General features: G+C 52.6%; 7 protein-coding genes across 7 annotated transcripts; 2 read left to right on the forward strand and 5 right to left on the reverse strand.

Moving 5' to 3' along the window:
* Window positions 1–972: 972 nt before the first annotated feature.
* AA0111_g12287 (hypothetical protein) lies at window positions 973–3,574 on the reverse strand (the record flags this gene model as incomplete). Its single annotated transcript, XM_028646248.1, has 3 exons — window positions 973–2,725; window positions 2,782–3,242; window positions 3,293–3,574. 3 exons carry the CDS (start codon window positions 3,572–3,574, stop codon window positions 973–975), a joined length of 2,496 nt encoding a protein of 831 aa, XP_028500107.1.
* Window positions 3,575–3,894: 320 nt separating this feature from the next.
* Window positions 3,895–4,946, reverse strand: AA0111_g12288 (hypothetical protein; the record flags this gene model as incomplete). Its single annotated transcript, XM_028646249.1, has 2 exons — window positions 3,895–4,592; window positions 4,661–4,946. The coding sequence occupies 2 exons, from the start codon at window positions 4,944–4,946 to the stop codon at window positions 3,895–3,897; spliced, it is 984 nt and encodes a 327-aa protein (XP_028500113.1).
* Window positions 4,947–6,645: 1,699 nt separating this feature from the next.
* AA0111_g12289 (hypothetical protein) lies at window positions 6,646–9,671 on the reverse strand (the record flags this gene model as incomplete). Its single annotated transcript, XM_028646250.1, has 3 exons — window positions 6,646–7,482; window positions 7,662–9,307; window positions 9,389–9,671. 3 exons carry the CDS (start codon window positions 9,669–9,671, stop codon window positions 6,646–6,648), a joined length of 2,766 nt encoding a protein of 921 aa, XP_028500114.1.
* A 285-nt stretch (window positions 9,672–9,956) lies between these two features.
* AA0111_g12290 (hypothetical protein) lies at window positions 9,957–11,369 on the forward strand (the record flags this gene model as incomplete). Its single annotated transcript, XM_028646252.1, has 1 exon — window positions 9,957–11,369. The coding sequence occupies one exon, from the start codon at window positions 9,957–9,959 to the stop codon at window positions 11,367–11,369; it is 1,413 nt and encodes a 470-aa protein (XP_028500104.1).
* Window positions 11,370–11,733: 364 nt separating this feature from the next.
* AA0111_g12291 (Glycerol 2-dehydrogenase (NADP(+))) lies at window positions 11,734–12,723 on the reverse strand (the record flags this gene model as incomplete). The annotated part of the gene is made up of 1 exon (XM_028646253.1): window positions 11,734–12,723. The coding sequence occupies one exon, from the start codon at window positions 12,721–12,723 to the stop codon at window positions 11,734–11,736; it is 990 nt and encodes a 329-aa protein (XP_028500122.1).
* Window positions 12,724–13,998: 1,275 nt separating this feature from the next.
* On the forward strand, window positions 13,999–15,444 carry AA0111_g12292 (hypothetical protein; the record flags this gene model as incomplete). Its single annotated transcript, XM_028646254.1, has 1 exon — window positions 13,999–15,444. The coding sequence occupies one exon, from the start codon at window positions 13,999–14,001 to the stop codon at window positions 15,442–15,444; it is 1,446 nt and encodes a 481-aa protein (XP_028500105.1).
* Window positions 15,445–15,737: 293 nt separating this feature from the next.
* AA0111_g12293 (hypothetical protein) lies at window positions 15,738–17,029 on the reverse strand (the record flags this gene model as incomplete). The annotated part of the gene is made up of 3 exons (XM_028646255.1): window positions 15,738–15,863; window positions 15,966–16,016; window positions 16,076–17,029. The coding sequence occupies 3 exons, from the start codon at window positions 17,027–17,029 to the stop codon at window positions 15,738–15,740; spliced, it is 1,131 nt and encodes a 376-aa protein (XP_028500123.1).
* Window positions 17,030–17,346: the final 317 nt, after the last annotated feature.

Consider the following 17,346-nt stretch of genomic DNA (forward strand, 5'->3'; position numbering starts at 1 on the left):
CAGATCATCACATTAGGAACTTTGACAGCGACTATGGTCATCAACCCTAGCCTTCATGGTCCGAAATGGAAGACCTTACGCCTGTCGGCTTTTGTTGCTACAGGCCTTTCGGCTTTTGCACCAATCATCCATGGCGCGTTACTATTCCCTTATGGTCAGTTTGACAAGCAAACTGGTCTGCGTTATTACTACCTTGAAGGTGTTCTGATAATGATGGGTGTTTGGTTCTATGCGGTAAGGCAATCATGTCCATCTTGACCACATCTGCAATGACGTGTTGATTGACGATTGCAACAGAAACACTTCCCAGAGTCTTGCAGACCGAAGAGATACGATATCTTTGGTGCATCGCATCAGCTGTTTCACCTCTTCATCGTTTTAAGCGCTATAGCGCATTATTACGGAGTTATGAGCGCCATGGAGTGGAACTACGTGAACCAGCGCTGTCAGTGGTCGTGAGCACGCATGTGTCTGACCGACGTATTTTCTCAAGTTTACTCTTACCGTCAACGTTTATGCCAACCTTCTGCAACCGCCATTTCCAATCTGGCTGCCTTTACCTCTCTGCAATAACGACAACGCCAACGTCAACAAAAAAAAAAGTAGAGATTAATGGACACAGCGAGACTCAAATTTGCATATCCCGCATCACGACTGCCCGGTGCCGAACTTTCGCAAATTCTGTGCTGGCTGTCCCATGCTCAATTTCAGCGAATTCATGCCGGGCGACGCTAAGGCCATTGTGTGCGGGCGCCTTACCATTAGGCCATGTGTCCTGGACGTTCTTTTGATGAGAGGCGTGGGAAATGACAGATTGATGTAGAGTAAAGGTAGATGGGTTAATAAGAAAGGAGAGGTTGGTGTAGGTTGGCAGCGTCAGGCGAATTGTCTGGCAATCTGTCCTAGCAGTATCGATGCCATCTAATACCCCCCTATTAGCAGATATGAATCAATAATTCGCAGCGCCCCCGACTAATTGTTGGTTGTGTCTCTATCGTTCCACCGTTGCACATCCCTTACAGACCTCACAGGCCTAAGCTCCTCCATTAAAAGATCACTCTGAGAGTCCTTTTGTACTCTGCTACTCTTCACCCGTTGCCTAACAACGCCAACTCCAGCTCTGGCTCCGCTTTCATTCGTTTTGACTGAAACAGCTTGATTAGAAGTACCGTCGGTCTTCATTTGCTTCTTGATATCGGAGTCGGTAGCCAGGTTCCCTTGGCTGAGATAAGGCTCGGTAACTGCGCTTATGCTTTGGGCGATGGTGTGCCAACTTTCCCAAATCAAGGTGTTTTTTGTGCTTTTGATGAATAGCATGAAGATCAAGAATACTGCGACGCTGTGTATAGTTGTGGCGATCATGACTATGACGTATGATCGTGTCGCTCCGGCAGGGTTAGTTGCAGGTCGTCCATTACCTCCGGGTACTTGTGCTGTGATGAAGTCACCACGCAAAGCGACTGTACTGTTCGGTGTACCATTGGAAACTTCAGTGAAGACGAATGACTGATAGCCTGCAAGTACCACACTCATCAGCATGCTTTGCATCGCTTCGGCCGGCGTTCCGCCCTCTTGCAAGATCTCTAATCCAAGTCCTCCGATATTTCGATCCGCTCCAGGTATCAAATCTATAGCGTCGTCCATCAAATGCACTGTTGGATGCTCTTGCCCAGGTGTAAAAATCTGATTGGACCCGGTGAGGGTTATCATGGTATCGATGTTCCCAAAAGGATATTCTTGGTTGGTCATGTTGTCGAAGAGTAGCCAAGACTGTGGGTGCAAAGATATGACGTTTCGTTTTTCTAGGGAAAGCTTCGGCAAAGGAACTAATTGCCTTCGTATATCATCATAGCGAAATTGACTTCGTTCTGGGTCGTAGAAGTACATTGGTTCTTCTAGAGGTGCCTGAGAGCTTGCTGATATGTTGAACATGTAGGCGTGGAAAGTTGGAAGACAGAGACTGAAGCTTAGCTTTGTATCCGCAAAATTGTTGCCATCCGACCAGTCCAAAGCATCCGCGTCTTGTTTGAGGTCGAGCCATTCGTTTTTATGATGATAATGTAGTCCCGGAGTTGTATCATTGAAGTTTGCAAGTTCTAAGGGCGGAAATTTTGTGTTGTTCTGGACTTGTTGATCGACGTATCCAGTGTAGTTAATCAGGAGGAAGGGGGTGACTGGGCTAGAAAAGTTCTTCCAGAAGTTGGCTGTAAGCGCCGCACGAGCTGACGGTCCAAAGTCGCAAACGGTAAGATCCCAGACAGAAGTTTGACCTGCAACCTTGTTCTGGATGTAATCCCTTCCGAAATTTCTTGATGGCTCACAGGCGAAATGGGTCGGCTCAAAGCTCGCCAAAGTAGTCGCATCTAAGAGGGTTGGTAGCAGATCGCTTGGGACGGATATGTTGCCATGAATTTTGTAGTTGTAGGTATTGTTGACTAGCACATAAGTATTTGTGATGTTTGGTCTTATGCAAATCGTGCGCGCATCGATGACGGGGGCTGGACCTTGATAGGCATTGACGAAGGATCGCGATTGAGTATCGCTAAACGGCAAAAGTGCTCTCATCGTGAGACCCGTGTCCGAGTAGCCAAGTGATCCATCAGCCGAGCTATTGTCTGTATACTCCGCAAATATAGGCCATGGACGCGGAGCGCTCTGCCAGTTGGCCGCAAGACTTCCTCTATACAGGAGGTCTGGAAGGACATACGCATAAGGTGAAAGATCGCTGTTCAAGTTGTTATCAGTCTTGTGGCTTCCAACAGATCCTTGAAATAAGCCTACCTCGGAATATAGCCTGCATTCACATCAGCCAGCAGGATCGTTGACGTAAACTGAAGTAAAACAGTTGTGATCGATATGATGGCAGCCCACACAAGAAGAACCCAAGTTGGTCCGTTGCGACCGAGCCTCGGATATGCTAATAGAGCGTACGGCGCCGCCGAAGAGGCGCGCATCAAAGATAGAGGTGCTAGATCTTGCAGGGCAACTCCGGTAGTACTTTCAAGCGCAATAGCGGCAAGCATAGATGACGCGAGGCCGGCTTGCACAGTAGTTGATGTTCGAAGCACAACAGCCGCAATAGCGACAGATCTCGTCATCCAACCAGACAGAGCGATGTCTTTCCAATTCTTGTTGCCGCTTGCGGTAAACCAGAGAAAAGTAATGTAAATGATGAATGCCGCGGTTCCAAGGATGCTGAGCACGAGTAAAGTGCAAGGCCACTTGCCGACTCTGCGCACAATCTGCGTGACGTGTTATTAGATTCAGGTGTGCAGGTCCATTTTTCACGTACTGTTACGGGTCGCCCTCCAGGTATTTCTGCCTTGCGGGCAGGAACTACGGTTGTTCGGACATCTTTATTTTTGTGTTGTTGTGCAGCATTGACCAAGTTCTCGTTCGCTACGCTGAAGTTCTGGTATTCGTGTTGTTGTATAGAAACGCTGGAGCGCTCGCTTGCCACGCTGACATCCTGGTATTCGTACTGTTGTACAGAGGCGACATCCTGGTCTTCATGCAGTCGTATAGGGTTGTTCATATCCTCCCTAGTTTGTAAAGCATCATAGCGTGATGCCATGGTGTACGGATATACGAATCGAAGAGATGAAACTGTGGGAGAAGAACAATGCCCTTGCAGACATTGGCCTGCTTTTAATCCACTTCATCAACAAGGGGACGACAGATATGCCAAGTCAACAAGGCTGAGAAACGTGCCATACGTCTGCAGCATGACGAAAATACTGCACCAGGTGAATCCTAGATGCGTGGTGGGGGCTTGGTGTGGGGGCCAAAAGATCCATTGGCTATGTATAGTAAACACCAATGAGACCATACCTACCATCACTCGCTTTAGCGCTCTTCATTCAAACAAGAAAGGAATCAACCAGTTTGTATCCCCTACACCACCATCCTCCTCGTCATCCACTCCCCAAAACCCCCCTCAGCAACACTCTTACTAAACGCAATCCAAAACGCTTGTTTCTCACTCACAGGATTAGCACACCTCTCCACCATCGCCTTCACGTTAATGCTCTCCAGTCCCTTGATTGCCATGACCTGCTCCGCCCACTCTAAATCCATGCCCCCGAAATCACCACTACCACCAAGCGGACCACCAAGCCACTCGTTCTTCATACGCAGCATGGTGTCAAAGTCGCTGGGCAGGATGGGCGTTATGGACTCCCAGCCGTGATCAGGCTTGCCAGATATGACGTTCAAAGTAAGGCTGCGCAGGGAAATAGGCGCAGGAATCTCGGTTCCGTCGAGAGCAGACTGCGGCGGTGTAGCAAGGTAGTCGCATAGACTTGCCCATTCCGCGCGGTCAAACTCTTTGCTATATGGCAGCGCTTTCTTCGTCACGCTGAGATGGCGTAGAGCGGCACGGCTGCGGGGTGTAAGGTCGGAAAGGAATGGCACTGCAGCTTCGATGCTGGTATGGAAGGAGAATGTGTAGGTCGAATAGAGGATTTTGCTTGCTTCGGCGTGGATTTGGTGGTTTAGAGATAGCAGGGAGGGAACGGTGTGGCGGAGGTGCGATGTGTAGGGGGAGAGGAGGACGCGGTACGTTGTTGGTGTTGTGGTTGTTAGGAAGGGCCCTGCGAATCCATTAGCACATTGTCCAGTTCCCTTCACAGATTTCCTCTCGGATTGCTTGTGAACGTACCGGTTCTAATATGGTATGTACTCCTTCGTCTCCATGTCCTTGGACCTTGCACTCCCAGCCATGGATCCATAGTGCGTACGCTCAAGGTACACGGATCATTGTTCGTATCTTCGGAGAGGTAGGTATGGAAGTCAGGAATTAGATTCGCGACCGAGGTTCCGTTTCCGGTCATGGGCGTCGTCGATGGTAGGAGTAGGTACTCATATATCATGAGACGAATCTCGAAAGGAAGACGGAGTAGCGGCGATGCTGGGAGAGCGTCGGCTTGGTAGGACGTGGACTCCATGGCAGTAGATTTTTGCCAGGACCTTGGTTTATGGCACGATACGTTTTGTGGGTGTAACAGGTGAAGAGGCGTGTCGGATTGCTTTCCGAATACTGTGTAGTCCTCTCTTCTTCAAATACAGTCGTTGGCGTTTCTCAGCTCCTGTAATTAATCGGTGTGTCGCTCCAGCTGACTACACGTCGTTCCAATCAATCAAAACAGATACCACGACGCATACGTTTCGGCCCAAAAAGAAAAGATGCAGTCAATCAGCGCGCGAGTGGGCGTTCTGTGATTTTTGCTTGTGAGCGACTCAGGGACCATCAAGGTATCACGAAGTCGACGCTCGGGAAAACAGCGCGTACACGCCAGAAAATAAATTCCGACAGCACCATGATGACCTTGACGCATGAGTCGAGGGAGCTTTACCTAGAAAAGTAAGACCCTTGGTTTCTATCCTTGCAAACGGATTAGTCGTGGATCATGGCGGCAGTAGCGCGGAGATAAAGGTCTTGACTGGAATGACGTTCCGAGCATGCCCAGGTGTTATCGCGTTGGTAATGTTGGCGGTGAGCAAACATCGGCCGGCAGTGTTGTCTCATTGCGATGCCGGTGTTCATATTTTACTGCCGTACTGTTATATATAATACATGGATTGGTGCCTCGTTTGTACTCTTCAAGTTTGGTAAATGTGTCAGCTAGGTTCAAAGGCTGGTGTGCTGACGCAGGTAGCGATATCCGCCTACTAGGTAACCTGCAACAATAGACACTCTAGACCTCTCTCAATCTCACGTCGATAAGACATGATATCGCGCAATACTCTGGTAAAGCTGCCCGATGAACGCCGAGACGGCTCGCGATCTTGCATAAACGCTCTTCTATCGGGCCTTTCGGAAACGACTCGGAATACATGCCCTAGGCCCACGTGCGTATGTCATAGCGTGGCGGATGGTCAAAGAAAACGAGAAATTTCTCAAAAGGGCCGCCGAGCTTGCGTCAAGGTTGCGTGAGCAAGCAAGCGAGAATTATTGAAGGAGAAGAAGCGGAGGCAGGATCGCCGGTTTCTCGGCCAAAAAAGGTACGTACCTGCAGCTCGCTAAAATCCTTGCCAAGCTTTCATGCGTAACATGTGAAGTACCCGAGTATCTCGCTACGACAAGCACGCATAGAGGTAATACCAGAGTCAAGAGGAAAGCACGAAGTTGCTCCATGTTCAATGATATGCATTGCTCAGCTGTAGTAGCAGCTCAACTGTGAACGCCATCGAGCTACCTTGCTCTGCTCTTTGCCCCCTTAAGTCCCTAACCATACCCTAACACAGTAGTTTCCTTCTCAAAGTACCGGAGAAGGAAAAAAGCCGACTACACGCAAAATCAGACAAACAAGAATCTTTTTGACTTTATCCCTCCCTTGCGGATTTAAACGCCTCGCGACTGAGCACGTAAATAACCAATGGCATGACATGGACCTAGAAAAAGAGAGGATGCAAGAGGAGAGGAACAAGAGAGAAGAAAGGAGATTGTCATAATACAAAATCTGAGGCCTATCAAGCGTATCATGTAAACATGCTTCTTCGTGCCATCAGTCAACTCAAAGTGGACGTGAGAAAGAAAACAATGACCCTTTGTCGTACAAGCTCGTCATGATGATATGGGTAGCCCATATCCTTCTTAACAACGTGTCAAGTCTCTCAAACGTCTTGAATTTGCAGGAGACGGATCTAGTGCTGTCCGTAGTTTCCGCCCCAGCCTCCGCGGTTGTAGCTACCGCCGTATCCTCCGAATCCGCCGTAGTTGCCATAACCACTCTGCTGCTGGTGGCTACCGGAGTTCTGGTGGCCTAGACCACCGAGTCCGCCATACTGGCTGTTGCCAAGGTGGTTCGGGTAGTTGCCGTAGCCTTGCTGAGGGTGCTGGGGTCCGCCCTGTCCAGGGGTGCTTTGGTTGGCGGAACCGGGGCGACCGGGCTGAGCACCGAGAGCCGATGGGCTGGGTCCGCCGCTCTTGTAGTCGCTTGAGGGCTTTAGGGCGTCATCGTTCAAGCCCTGGCTACCCGACTGTCCATAGGAGCTTTGGTGGAAGTTTCCTGGTCGAGTAAAGGTATCGGGAATGGCACCGAATCCAGCAGCAGCAGAGTTGGCAGTGGCGCTGGGGTTCTGAGATGCTCCAGAAGCTGAGCGACCGTAGTCACCGAAGCCTGCACCCATACCACTGCCGCGATCGTGGAGCGAAGAAGCGCCGAAACCTCCTGCATTGGCGGGTGAAGCCGAGTGCTGGTCGAACGAAGCTTGGGGAGACATGCCGTAGTGCTGGGGTTGACCGTACATGCCGCCCTTTCCGAACGAACCATAGCCTGCTCCTCCTTGGCCGTAACCACCGAATTGGTTCATGTAGTTAGCGTAGTAGGGGCTGCCATAGTATGGGTGGTTGTATGGGTAGCCCGCACTGTGACCGTGCTGCGCGTGCTGGCCTTGAGCGCCATGTCCCTGACCTGCCATAGCAGCCGGGTTAGGGGTGTTGTGACCGCTGTTCTGAGCGTCACCGTAACGGCTCTGAGACTGAGAATGTTGTTAGCAAGGGATAATAGAAGGATACAGAATTCTGCGTGAGCTACTGTCCCTACTCCGTCCGTGTCATTTGCCTTTCCCGTCTCGAGCAACTCATTCAGATGAGACAGCCGGATTCGTTTGGCATAACGATTGTGCATGAGTTTGGAGAGCGCAACAGGTTCACTTACTTGTGGGATCTGACTCTGTGAATAAGCCGAGTCAGTAGGTCCAGAGCCGAATGCACTGCCAGTACGCTGCTGAGCAGAACCGGCTTCCTGCTGGCTCTGCGCAATGGGCTGACCGTAGCTTCCATAGTAGTTCTGGTATTGCGAGCGTTGCTCGGAAGTAAGGTAGTTGGAGGGGTAGTTGTCTGGGGCGGAGGAGAAAGCACCAGGCTGAGACGGGGCCTGGCTTTGACCAGGGTAATCGTAGTTCTGCGACTGCGAGTGGTTCGACGCTGGGATCTGCTGGCCGAATGGATCGTATGGCTTCTGCGGTGGCGCGGAGGCCTCCGAGTGAATACCGGGCTGACCGTACCTAGCAAACTGGTTGTAGGGCTGGTTGGACTGAGATCCTTGGTTCTGCATAGCCTGAGATCCAATGGGGTTTGAGGGAGACTGCTGCAGGCTGGGTTGGTGTTGGGGGACGGGAGGGAGTCCAGGAGCCTGCTTTGGCGTAGGGGCAGACTCTTGTTGGGGGGCATCTTGAGATGCTTGGCGAGGAGCGGGAGGGAGAGAGGTCTTGGGCTGGGTAATGGGGGAGTGTTGGGGCGGCTGAGTCCTGGTCTCTGCCTCTTCCCTGTCTTCGTCGACATCTGGGTCCGAGCCTTCGCCCAATCCCATGCTGCCAAACTGAACTGCAGCCCTGTCTACGGCGTGGTTGCCGGGCATGACGACTGCCTCCTGTTGCTCCATCAACTTCCTCTGGTAGCTCGCGCTTCGGTGTGGGGTACCAGAAGTCGCCTTCAATGCGGTCGTCTGGAATCCTCCAATTGCGGGACGGCCAATAGGTGCTTGTGTAGGACCGTTCAATGGGGTCGCTACTGCACTTCCAATATCCTTCGAGCTTGCGACAGTGCTGAAAGCTGTCTCGGTCGGGGGTGGATGGGACTCGTCGGGCAGATGCTCGACGTTCTCCTGTGTTAGCTGATCTCCAGAGGGTGTGAGGGTGACGTCAGGTGCAGCATCGTCCACGCTCTTGTCTGGCATCATCTTGGACGTGTCTTCGGCCGTGATGGGTGGGGTCTCGACGGCCTCATCTGCGACAGGGGGAATAGGCAGTTCTTCTGCCTGCACGGCGGGCTCTTGGGCAACTTGGTGCACGGGCGTCTCGTCGGGTGCTTGTGCGGGCACTTCGGGGGCTGGAGCAGCAGCAGGTTTCGGTGCTGCCTTGGGAACTGCGGGGACGGGCTTGGGTGCAGCAAACATACTCGCCCAAGTCTTCTTCGCGGCTGTCAGGCCAGCCTCTACAACAGGCTTTATGACTTCGGGCGTCGCTTCGGGCGCGTGTACGGTTTCATCGTCCTTTTTGGTCTCCTTGGACTCTTCTGGGACTGTGGGTGTATCCCACGCAGCGGACTCGGTAGTCGGGACTGATCCAGCAGCCGCACGAGGTCCACTGGCGGCGCCTCCACGACCGCCTCGAATTCCACCGCGACCACGATCAGTGCCCCGTCCGCCACGGCCTCCGCGACCGCTGTCGACACCACGGCGGGCTCCATCGGGCCGGCCACGCAGACTGGACGCGCCATCGATGGGCACGACGTTCTCCTTGGCCTTGGAGCGGGACCTGTCCTTTGCTTTCTTTGGGACTTCTGAGAATTGCGAGACGGCGCCTGTAGTGCATTAGCCTTGTGCCCGTCGTGTGTACAAATTACGTGATGCAGGCGCAGGGCACGTGGGAGGGTCGCGCTTACCCTCACTGATCTTCTCGATGGTGGTCTGCAGGTCACCGTCAGATTCTTCGATTGCGAGGACGAGATCGGCGTCGGTCCAGTCGGGGAATAGCTCCTTGAGTGTGGATAGCTGTGACTGGTAGCGCTTCTTAAGCTCTCCAAGTTCGCCTTGGTCTGCTGATGTGTCAATGTTGGAGGATGCGCTGTCGCCGTTGGTCTTTCTGGGGCCTCGAGAGCCGTATGATGCCCTGCCGCCGCGGGCAGAGCTCCTGCCTCGCGCAGGCCGAGATGGTGCTTCAGACATTGGATCTGTGTGATGTGTGGGCAAGCCGCGGGGGACTTAGGTGTGTGTGTTTGTGTGGGCGGATTGGTGGGCAGGCGAGGTGATGATGTAGAGGGAGGAGTAAAGTTGGGGAAACAGCTAAAGGGAAGCGACCACGTCGGCTTGGCGCTAGAGCTTCCAATGGCTGAGGACGCGGCAGGGTCGCGTTGACTGGGGCTGAGGCAGGCTGTCGTTTATGCAGAAGTAAGGTGAGGGCTGAAGGTCAATTGATCTACGAATAGCTGGAGCGTCTCGTCCCAGCCTGCCATGATGCGCGCGTTAACCCCGTCACGTGCGCATAAGGCGGCACCTTCCCGAACCGCCTGGTCCACCCTCGTCATCCGCCTCACTCCACCCGCCCAGACACCCCAACACCAACACGAAGCCATGCAGTCTTCCGCCGGCAAACGCGTGCTGAGCACTCTCGCCTCTAAGATCCATCCTCAGCTCCCCCTGTCGCCACGAGAGTCGCAGCAACTCCTCAACTTGCTGACCAACTCCTTCCGTACCCATCTCGACCACGCCCACCCCCTCGCCCCCTCCGAGAGCAGCCAGAGGAAACCGGCACGAGAGTTGACCACCAGCCATGGCCGACGCAATTCCTCTCCAAACCGCCAGACGTCGTCGTACGATTCAGCAACTCAGCACATCGACACCATCTTGAACAACCCTCTTCTCGCCGTGAAGCCCCGTCGGAGAGGGTCAGGACCGGCTGCCATCGATATCATGAGAGACCCCATGGCTTGGTTCGTCGATGAGATCGCCGCAGGTTCTGCCACTTTGCCAAAGGCTGCCGTATGTCTCGAGTACCTCGAGAAGACCACGAACCCAAGTCCCTTGAGACTTGAGAACGGAAGATCACCAGCAACTGTACTCGCAGAATGGCTCAAAACCAGCAACTTGGAAAACTCAAAGGAGTTTCTCGACATGTCGATCAGTCAATATCATAGGCGCAGCACCAAATTTCTAAACAGATTGGTGGCTCTACAACTAGCCGAGGGAGAGACCACAGCACTCTGGCGCTGGTTCATTCGACCAAATGAACAACGCGCAAAAGACACCGGACTAGATGTCGCACGAGTAGCAACTTTCAAACAACAACTCCTGGCCAAGATGGTTGTACTCTCAGCGGACAATAAAGACGTTACTAGCAGTATGAATGTTTTCATGCAAGCGTTCCGCCTGCTCGAGAACGCAGGATACGAAGCAGCTTATGACGTGCTAAGGCCTGCAGGTGGTCATCTTGTAAATCTGATCATTTCCAATCCCGACCATTCAATAGCGCCGTTATTATACCAGAAATTTCTGCTGTCATCAATCCACTGGTTTGGAGACTGGAGTCGAGCGGTCCAGTCCATGCTCTCACTGCATTACCCTACCCAACCTAGCGCAAAACCTGGCCTCAAATTCATCCAGGATCCTGCTGGCGCTATCAAATACGTAAACGCATCTCGGGGTCGACGGAATTTCCTGGTTCAGCTTTGCCTAGGGGTAGCCCGGCAGCTGATGGAACAAGAGAATTTTGCGGAAGCGCAGAGCGTTATGGAGTTCACAAAAGAGCACTTCCCTGAGATAGTTCTACCGAAACAAGCGATCGTGCAGCAGCAAACAGCAGAAGAGGAGAGGAAACATAGAGAGAGGAGGAATCTGGAACTACTGGATCGCCTGGTCTTAACTTGAACGGTTTTCTACACACTATTTTAAAAATTGTATGCAACTGCGGCAGGATCGCAGTTGTTTTTGGGAGGATGTGTCGTATTCACGAATCCTTGTGTATAGGCCTGATGGTAGTGCACCGGTGGCCTGGGCGTGCGGGGAGACGCCGTTGCTGGGCAGGCGTCATACCACGCGAGCACAAGATCTGCGAACACGATGTGCGCAATGCTATGCAAACATGATATAATAAATCTCACGATCTCTCACGATCGATTCCATTGCTCTACGAGCTAATCTAATTAAGCCTCCGATTGACTTTTGGTATCGCTAAAAAGAAACAAAAATCGAAATCGAACATGTCGTGTCATCGTGATCTCATTGCCCCGCTCTATGCCTTGAGCTCACCACCGTCGGTCTCCTCTGGCCAGACATCGTAGCCGAAAGTGTCCTTCATGTTGACAAAACGTGTGTGCCGTCCCTTGGCGACTTCCTCGACGGCGTCAAAATCGGCCTTGCTGAGCTCGGGGATGAGCCAGTTGCTCTCGATGCGCTTGGGCGTGGAGCTCTTGGGCAGGACAACGTAGCCGCGCTGAAGACCCCATGCGAGCAGGACTTGCGCAAGGTCGTGACCGCTTCGCTCGGCAACTTCGTTGAGCTTGGGGTTGGTGCGGACCTTCTCGCCCGTGCTGGGAACTTGGTTCTGGGAGCCGAGCGGCGAGTAGGCGGCGACGAGGATGTCGTTTTCCTGGCAGTACTTGACGAGGTCTGTGTTGGGAAGGAAAGGGTGTACTTCGATCTGGTTGATCGTGGGCTTGACCTTCGCGATCTGAAGCAGCTTCTTCAGGCCGGGGATGGTCCAGTTGGAAACTCCGATCGCCTTGGCCTTGCCGGAGTTGTAGATCTCCTCCATGGCGCGCCATGTGGGCTCTGGGTTCTCTGTGAGCTCCTTCTTGATGATGTACTTGCCATCAGCACCCAACTTGGGCTGGTGGTTGTCATCGCTCTCTGCAGCAATGGGCCAGTGGACGAGGAATGCGTCGATGTAGTCAACGCCCAAGTTCTTCAGACTCGACTCGAAACTCCACTTGACCTCCTCGGGCTCGTGCAGGTGGTTCCATACTTTTGTGCAGATGAAAAGGTCCTTGCGTGTGACGTTGGGGTTCTCCTTGAGGAAATCGCGGACGGCGTCGCCGACTTCGCCTTCGTTCTGGTAGAACCACGCGCAGTCGAGATGGCGGTAGCCCGTCTTGAGCGCTGTGGTTACGGCAGCGTACGTCTCGCCAGATGCGCCTTCGCTGGCAAAGGTGCCGAATCCGACGGCTGGCATGATGACGCCATTGGACAGCTTGAAGGACTTCTGGTTCGCGAGGGGAGCCATGATTGCGGTGTCGTGATGCTTGAGATGTGGAAATGTGATGTAGGTTCAAAACAATGAAAGGTGTCAAATGATTTGGAGATGGTTTATTCTGCGGCAACAGCGCGTGCTGGGACTATTGTGCTACATATATCCAGCGTAACCTTGGTCCGTCTGAAATTTCTTTCTTCAAGGTTTCATCATCGACCATGCCCAACAATGAAGCTCTGCCGGCCGTGACCTCACACCGAGAGATTCCGATCGCAGAGGCATCTCGCAGGCATCGGTCCCATTGCGAAAAAACTCCATAATAGTCCCATCCAACAGTTTCACGTTGGCCCTCTGGTGTTGGCCCTCGTCATCAACAATGACGTCGGTTGTGGATTCAGGGTCCACAGCACGGGCCGAGCGAAGCCATTTTAATTTCTGGCGCGGAAGTTTTGCCGACTTCAACTTCATTCGCAAGGAAATGTGGAACGATGTAGTCCCAATAGTCGTGCGGCTCTGCCGTTGTCAGCCACTCGTTTAAGCAGATCGCTAGCTGCCTTCGCCCTAATTCGGCGAGCCGCGGTTACCTCGCCCCACCCACTGCTCGTCACTACCAGGAACTGCTGGGAAGTAACGCCGTGTCTGTGCAAGCTGCCTGTACCGTCTACACATCCTGCTACAATCTTTCCCACATGTCGCATATGCACGCCAACCACCTCTGACAGGCGGTGTACCGTGCCTTATCTTCCGGCCGCGCTCTGCGTCCGGTCAAATGAGGCTCTGCGCTAAGCTTCGACGGCATCGGCGAGAGGTATACAACGCTGTTTTTAGGTGTTGTGGCGACTCACAGCACTACGCTGCTATCGGTCCCCAGTTTTCGGCGATAATACGGCGATGACGGTATCCTACACATTCTCTGGTTCAGCAAACTTCTCCACTAGTGTTGCCATGCACGGCCACTTCCGCATGGTAATGATGTCGCACTGTGGGTACAGAGGTACTTGTTGAACGCTCACAGTGCCAGAACGTGGTTGGTGTGGCCGGCCTGAATCGGGATAGCGAAAAGCTCCTGCGAAACTTTCTAGAAGAGATTGGCGAATGATGATGGCATCTGGGGTTTATGGCAGTCGCTACCTATCGGGTGATGTGATATATAGAGCCCCTCCCCCAGGACCCTGATACTGCTCATTCATCATCACACAACTCCACATCTACTGTCACTCATAGCTTCTGTGAAGCTTGATACTACTATTACTACCTTCTTGATTTGATACCCCATTCTTATATCAAACTTCAATTACAACCGCCATCATGTCTCCCTCCGTCCAAGAGAACGAGGTTCCTCTCACTCAGACCAAGTCCAACACCCAGGTCCCAATCCCCATTGACAACGAAGATGGCACTGAGAACGCTGTCGAAGTACCAGCAACCCGAAGTGCCATGGCCGACACCACTGGCTACATGCACAACCTCTCCCTCCAGCCTTCCATGAAGGAGAGGAGAGGATCCCGCAACTCATTCGGTACCTCATTGCCCATCCCCCGTTCCAAGAGGCAATCACGTCTCTCATCCGTTCACTACCCCGATGGCCGTGGTGCTGCCGTCCGCCCTGGCATGCCCCCGATCCAGCCATCCCGCGACATCATCGCTGCTCAGCTCCAAGACCTCGCTGGCGAGAAGGTTCGTGCCGCTAAGGACATGGCCTTCGTCTTCGACATTGACGGTGTCCTTGTCCACGGTGACCGTCTCATCCCCGAGGGTCAGCGCGTCCTCGAGATCTTGAACGGAGACAACGAGCTCGGCATCAAGATCCCCCACATCTTCCTTACCAACGGATCTGGTAAGCCCGAGCAAGCCCGTGTTGACCAGCTCTCCAAGATTCTCCACAACCCCATCTCGACCGAGCAGTTCATCCAGTCGCACACTCCCATGCGTGCCTTGTCCGAGTACTACAAGACCGTCCTCGTTGTCGGTGGAGAGGGCTACAAGTGCCGTGAGGTCGCCGAGCAATACGGCTTCCAAGACATTGTTGTCCCCAACGACATCATTGCTTGGGACCCTACCATCGCCCCTTACCGTGTCTTCACCGATGAGGAGCGTGCGACTTCCCGCCCTCGCGACTTCAGCAAGGTCAACATTGAAGCCATCATGGTCTTCTCTGACAGCCGCGACTACGCCACCGACATCCAAATCATCATGGACCTTCTCCAGTCTGAGAACGGCAAGTTCGGAACCCGTGCTGCGGACCCCGTCTCCCAGCGCATCCCCATCTACTTCTCTCAGGGTGACATGCTGTGCCCTACTGAGCACCCCTTCCCCCGTATGTCCCAGGGAGCCTTCCGCATTGGTCTCGAGGCCATGTACAAGTCGCTCACCGGTGTTGAACTCGAGCGTGTTGTCTACGGTAAGCCTGAATTGGCTACCTACAAGTACGCCGACGAGGTCATCGCTTCCTGGATGGAGACCATCCACAACGACGAGAAGCTGCCCGCCAACATCTACATGATTGGTGACAACCCTGCTTCCGATATCGTCGGTGGTAACATGTACGGCTGGAACACTTGCCTTGTCCGCACTGGTGTCTTCCAGGGTGGTGACAACGACGAGAACAACCCTGCTTCTTTCGGTGTCTTCAAGAACGTCTTCGAGGCTGTCACCACTGCCATGAAGAAGGAGCTCGGCCAGGACTTCAAGTTCAAATTTGACGAGAAGATCAACCCTGTTATGGCTGAGGGTGGCTCTTCTGCCATCGCTTAAGCGTGGATTGGGAACATCAAACGATTGATACGAAGGGCTTTTTTCCTTTGTTGTAGATAAGCATTTCTCTGGCGTTTATGGGTTTTATATCCTTGCATAGCGAAGCTAGCACCACTTTATAGATTTTACGAACAATTGAGTCCACGGATTCTTGGTTTCTTTTATAGATTACGATGAATTCTAAAAGTCTTCTACCTCTTTACATCATCGCTTCATTCCATTGCTTCTTCACATCGATGTGATGTCTTCCTCGTCTCTGGTATAGTCTTTCCATTACCACTCATTCCACTACCTCATGTAAACTTGACATCGCACAGAGCACCATCCATCCTTTCATCACTACTCCAAGACGGTATCTTCGCTCCCGGTTCGTCGTCAAACCCAGTGGCTTCTTGGCGCAGTTCCTCTGTTCGCACAGACTATCAAAAGCTCGTTAGAAAAACATCTCATATTCGCATGAGTTGTGTCAAGGTTTACTGACACAAAATGTCCCCCCCATATATAGCTTCCCCCGTACCTACAAATGTCCTCCCAGCCTTCAACTTCTCTTCATCACCCTTATCATACCTCATCTGTAGCACCAAATTAGCCTCCATCCCACATAAACTCGTCACAACACAAAACAACTTACTTGAATAGCCCCAGCACCACCATCCTTCATCTCCACTCTCACGAGTAGATTTCCTAGCCTCCTTTTCTCCGTTATGTCGTCCGCTTTCTCTACCCTCCCCATACTCAGCCAATTTCCCTCGCTCAACTCCGCATCCAATATTCCTTCTTCTTGTTTCAGCACCTGGGCAGCAATCATACCCGCAGCCAGTGAATCCCAAACACCCTCGCGTCGTCGGTAGTTGAGCAGAAGAGCTAAGGCGCGCCGACGGACGAGCGGATTCCGGCAGCGCGTTGCGATGAGAAAGAGGGGCACCATGGGAGAGAGTTCGAAGGATGGAGAGATAATCTGAGGTGCAAGGCGGGATGTGAAGGAGTGGGGGTAGGAAGTATGGTTGGAGACTGGGTAGGTGGTGTTGGAATGGAAGGTTATCGTCAGGTGGGGTAAGGGCGGTGATTTTGGCGGCGATGGTAATGCAGGTGGTTGAGGTTGAGGCTGAAGCATAGGCAACGTCTCCGCGAGCTCGACAGCCTCCCTGAAGTCCCCGATATAGGCATCCCACACCATCTCACTTGTGAAACCCGCTCCTGCTGCAACGATCGCCCGCATCATGATAGCATAGATCCGGAGTAAAGTCCCACCATCCGTCGCTCTCCCTTCGTCCCCCTTTTCCCTTCCTGTATCTCTTCCAGTACTTTTCCTATGCTTCCTGTCAAAAAGCCCAAATTTGTGCTGCCACACCACCAATGCTCTTATCGCCCCTTCATACATTTTCCTAAAGTCCTTCTTCCCCGTGACCCTTGGTTCCTTATCTAGATTCCCCGAAGTCCATAGCAGACACCGACTCAACTCAACTAGGTCGTCTCTTGCCGCCTCATTGTCCTTGTAACCATCCTCTGGTGATGAGATCGTCGGGATTTCTGGTGCGGTATCCAACCACCATTCATATGGGGACGTGTCATCGGAAAAGATCATGGTTTGAAAGTCGAAACGATGGAGGACCTTGGCGATAGCATATTGAATGGAGGTTTGACTTGTTGATGAGTCGGATGAACCAGAGGGGGAAGGTAGACAGTATTGGTGAAGAATACGAAGGCCGTTGCGGAGATGCATATTAGCCGCCCTATAGTTTCCAGATAGATTCTCGAAACAGGTAAAAATGATACAAAGTATCAATGTCTTCTCGATGACAAACCCATTCTTACTACGATCACCACCATTTCCATCCTCTTGAAACGAAGAAAGGAGTTCGTTTGAATACCGCACTGCGCGTATGTACTGTACGAGCGCTG

The sequence above is a fragment of the Alternaria arborescens genome, assembly GCF_004154835.1.
Source record: "Alternaria arborescens strain FERA 675 chromosome Unknown contig_73, whole genome shotgun sequence".
Lineage (NCBI taxonomy): Eukaryota > Fungi > Ascomycota > Dothideomycetes > Pleosporales > Pleosporaceae > Alternaria > Alternaria arborescens.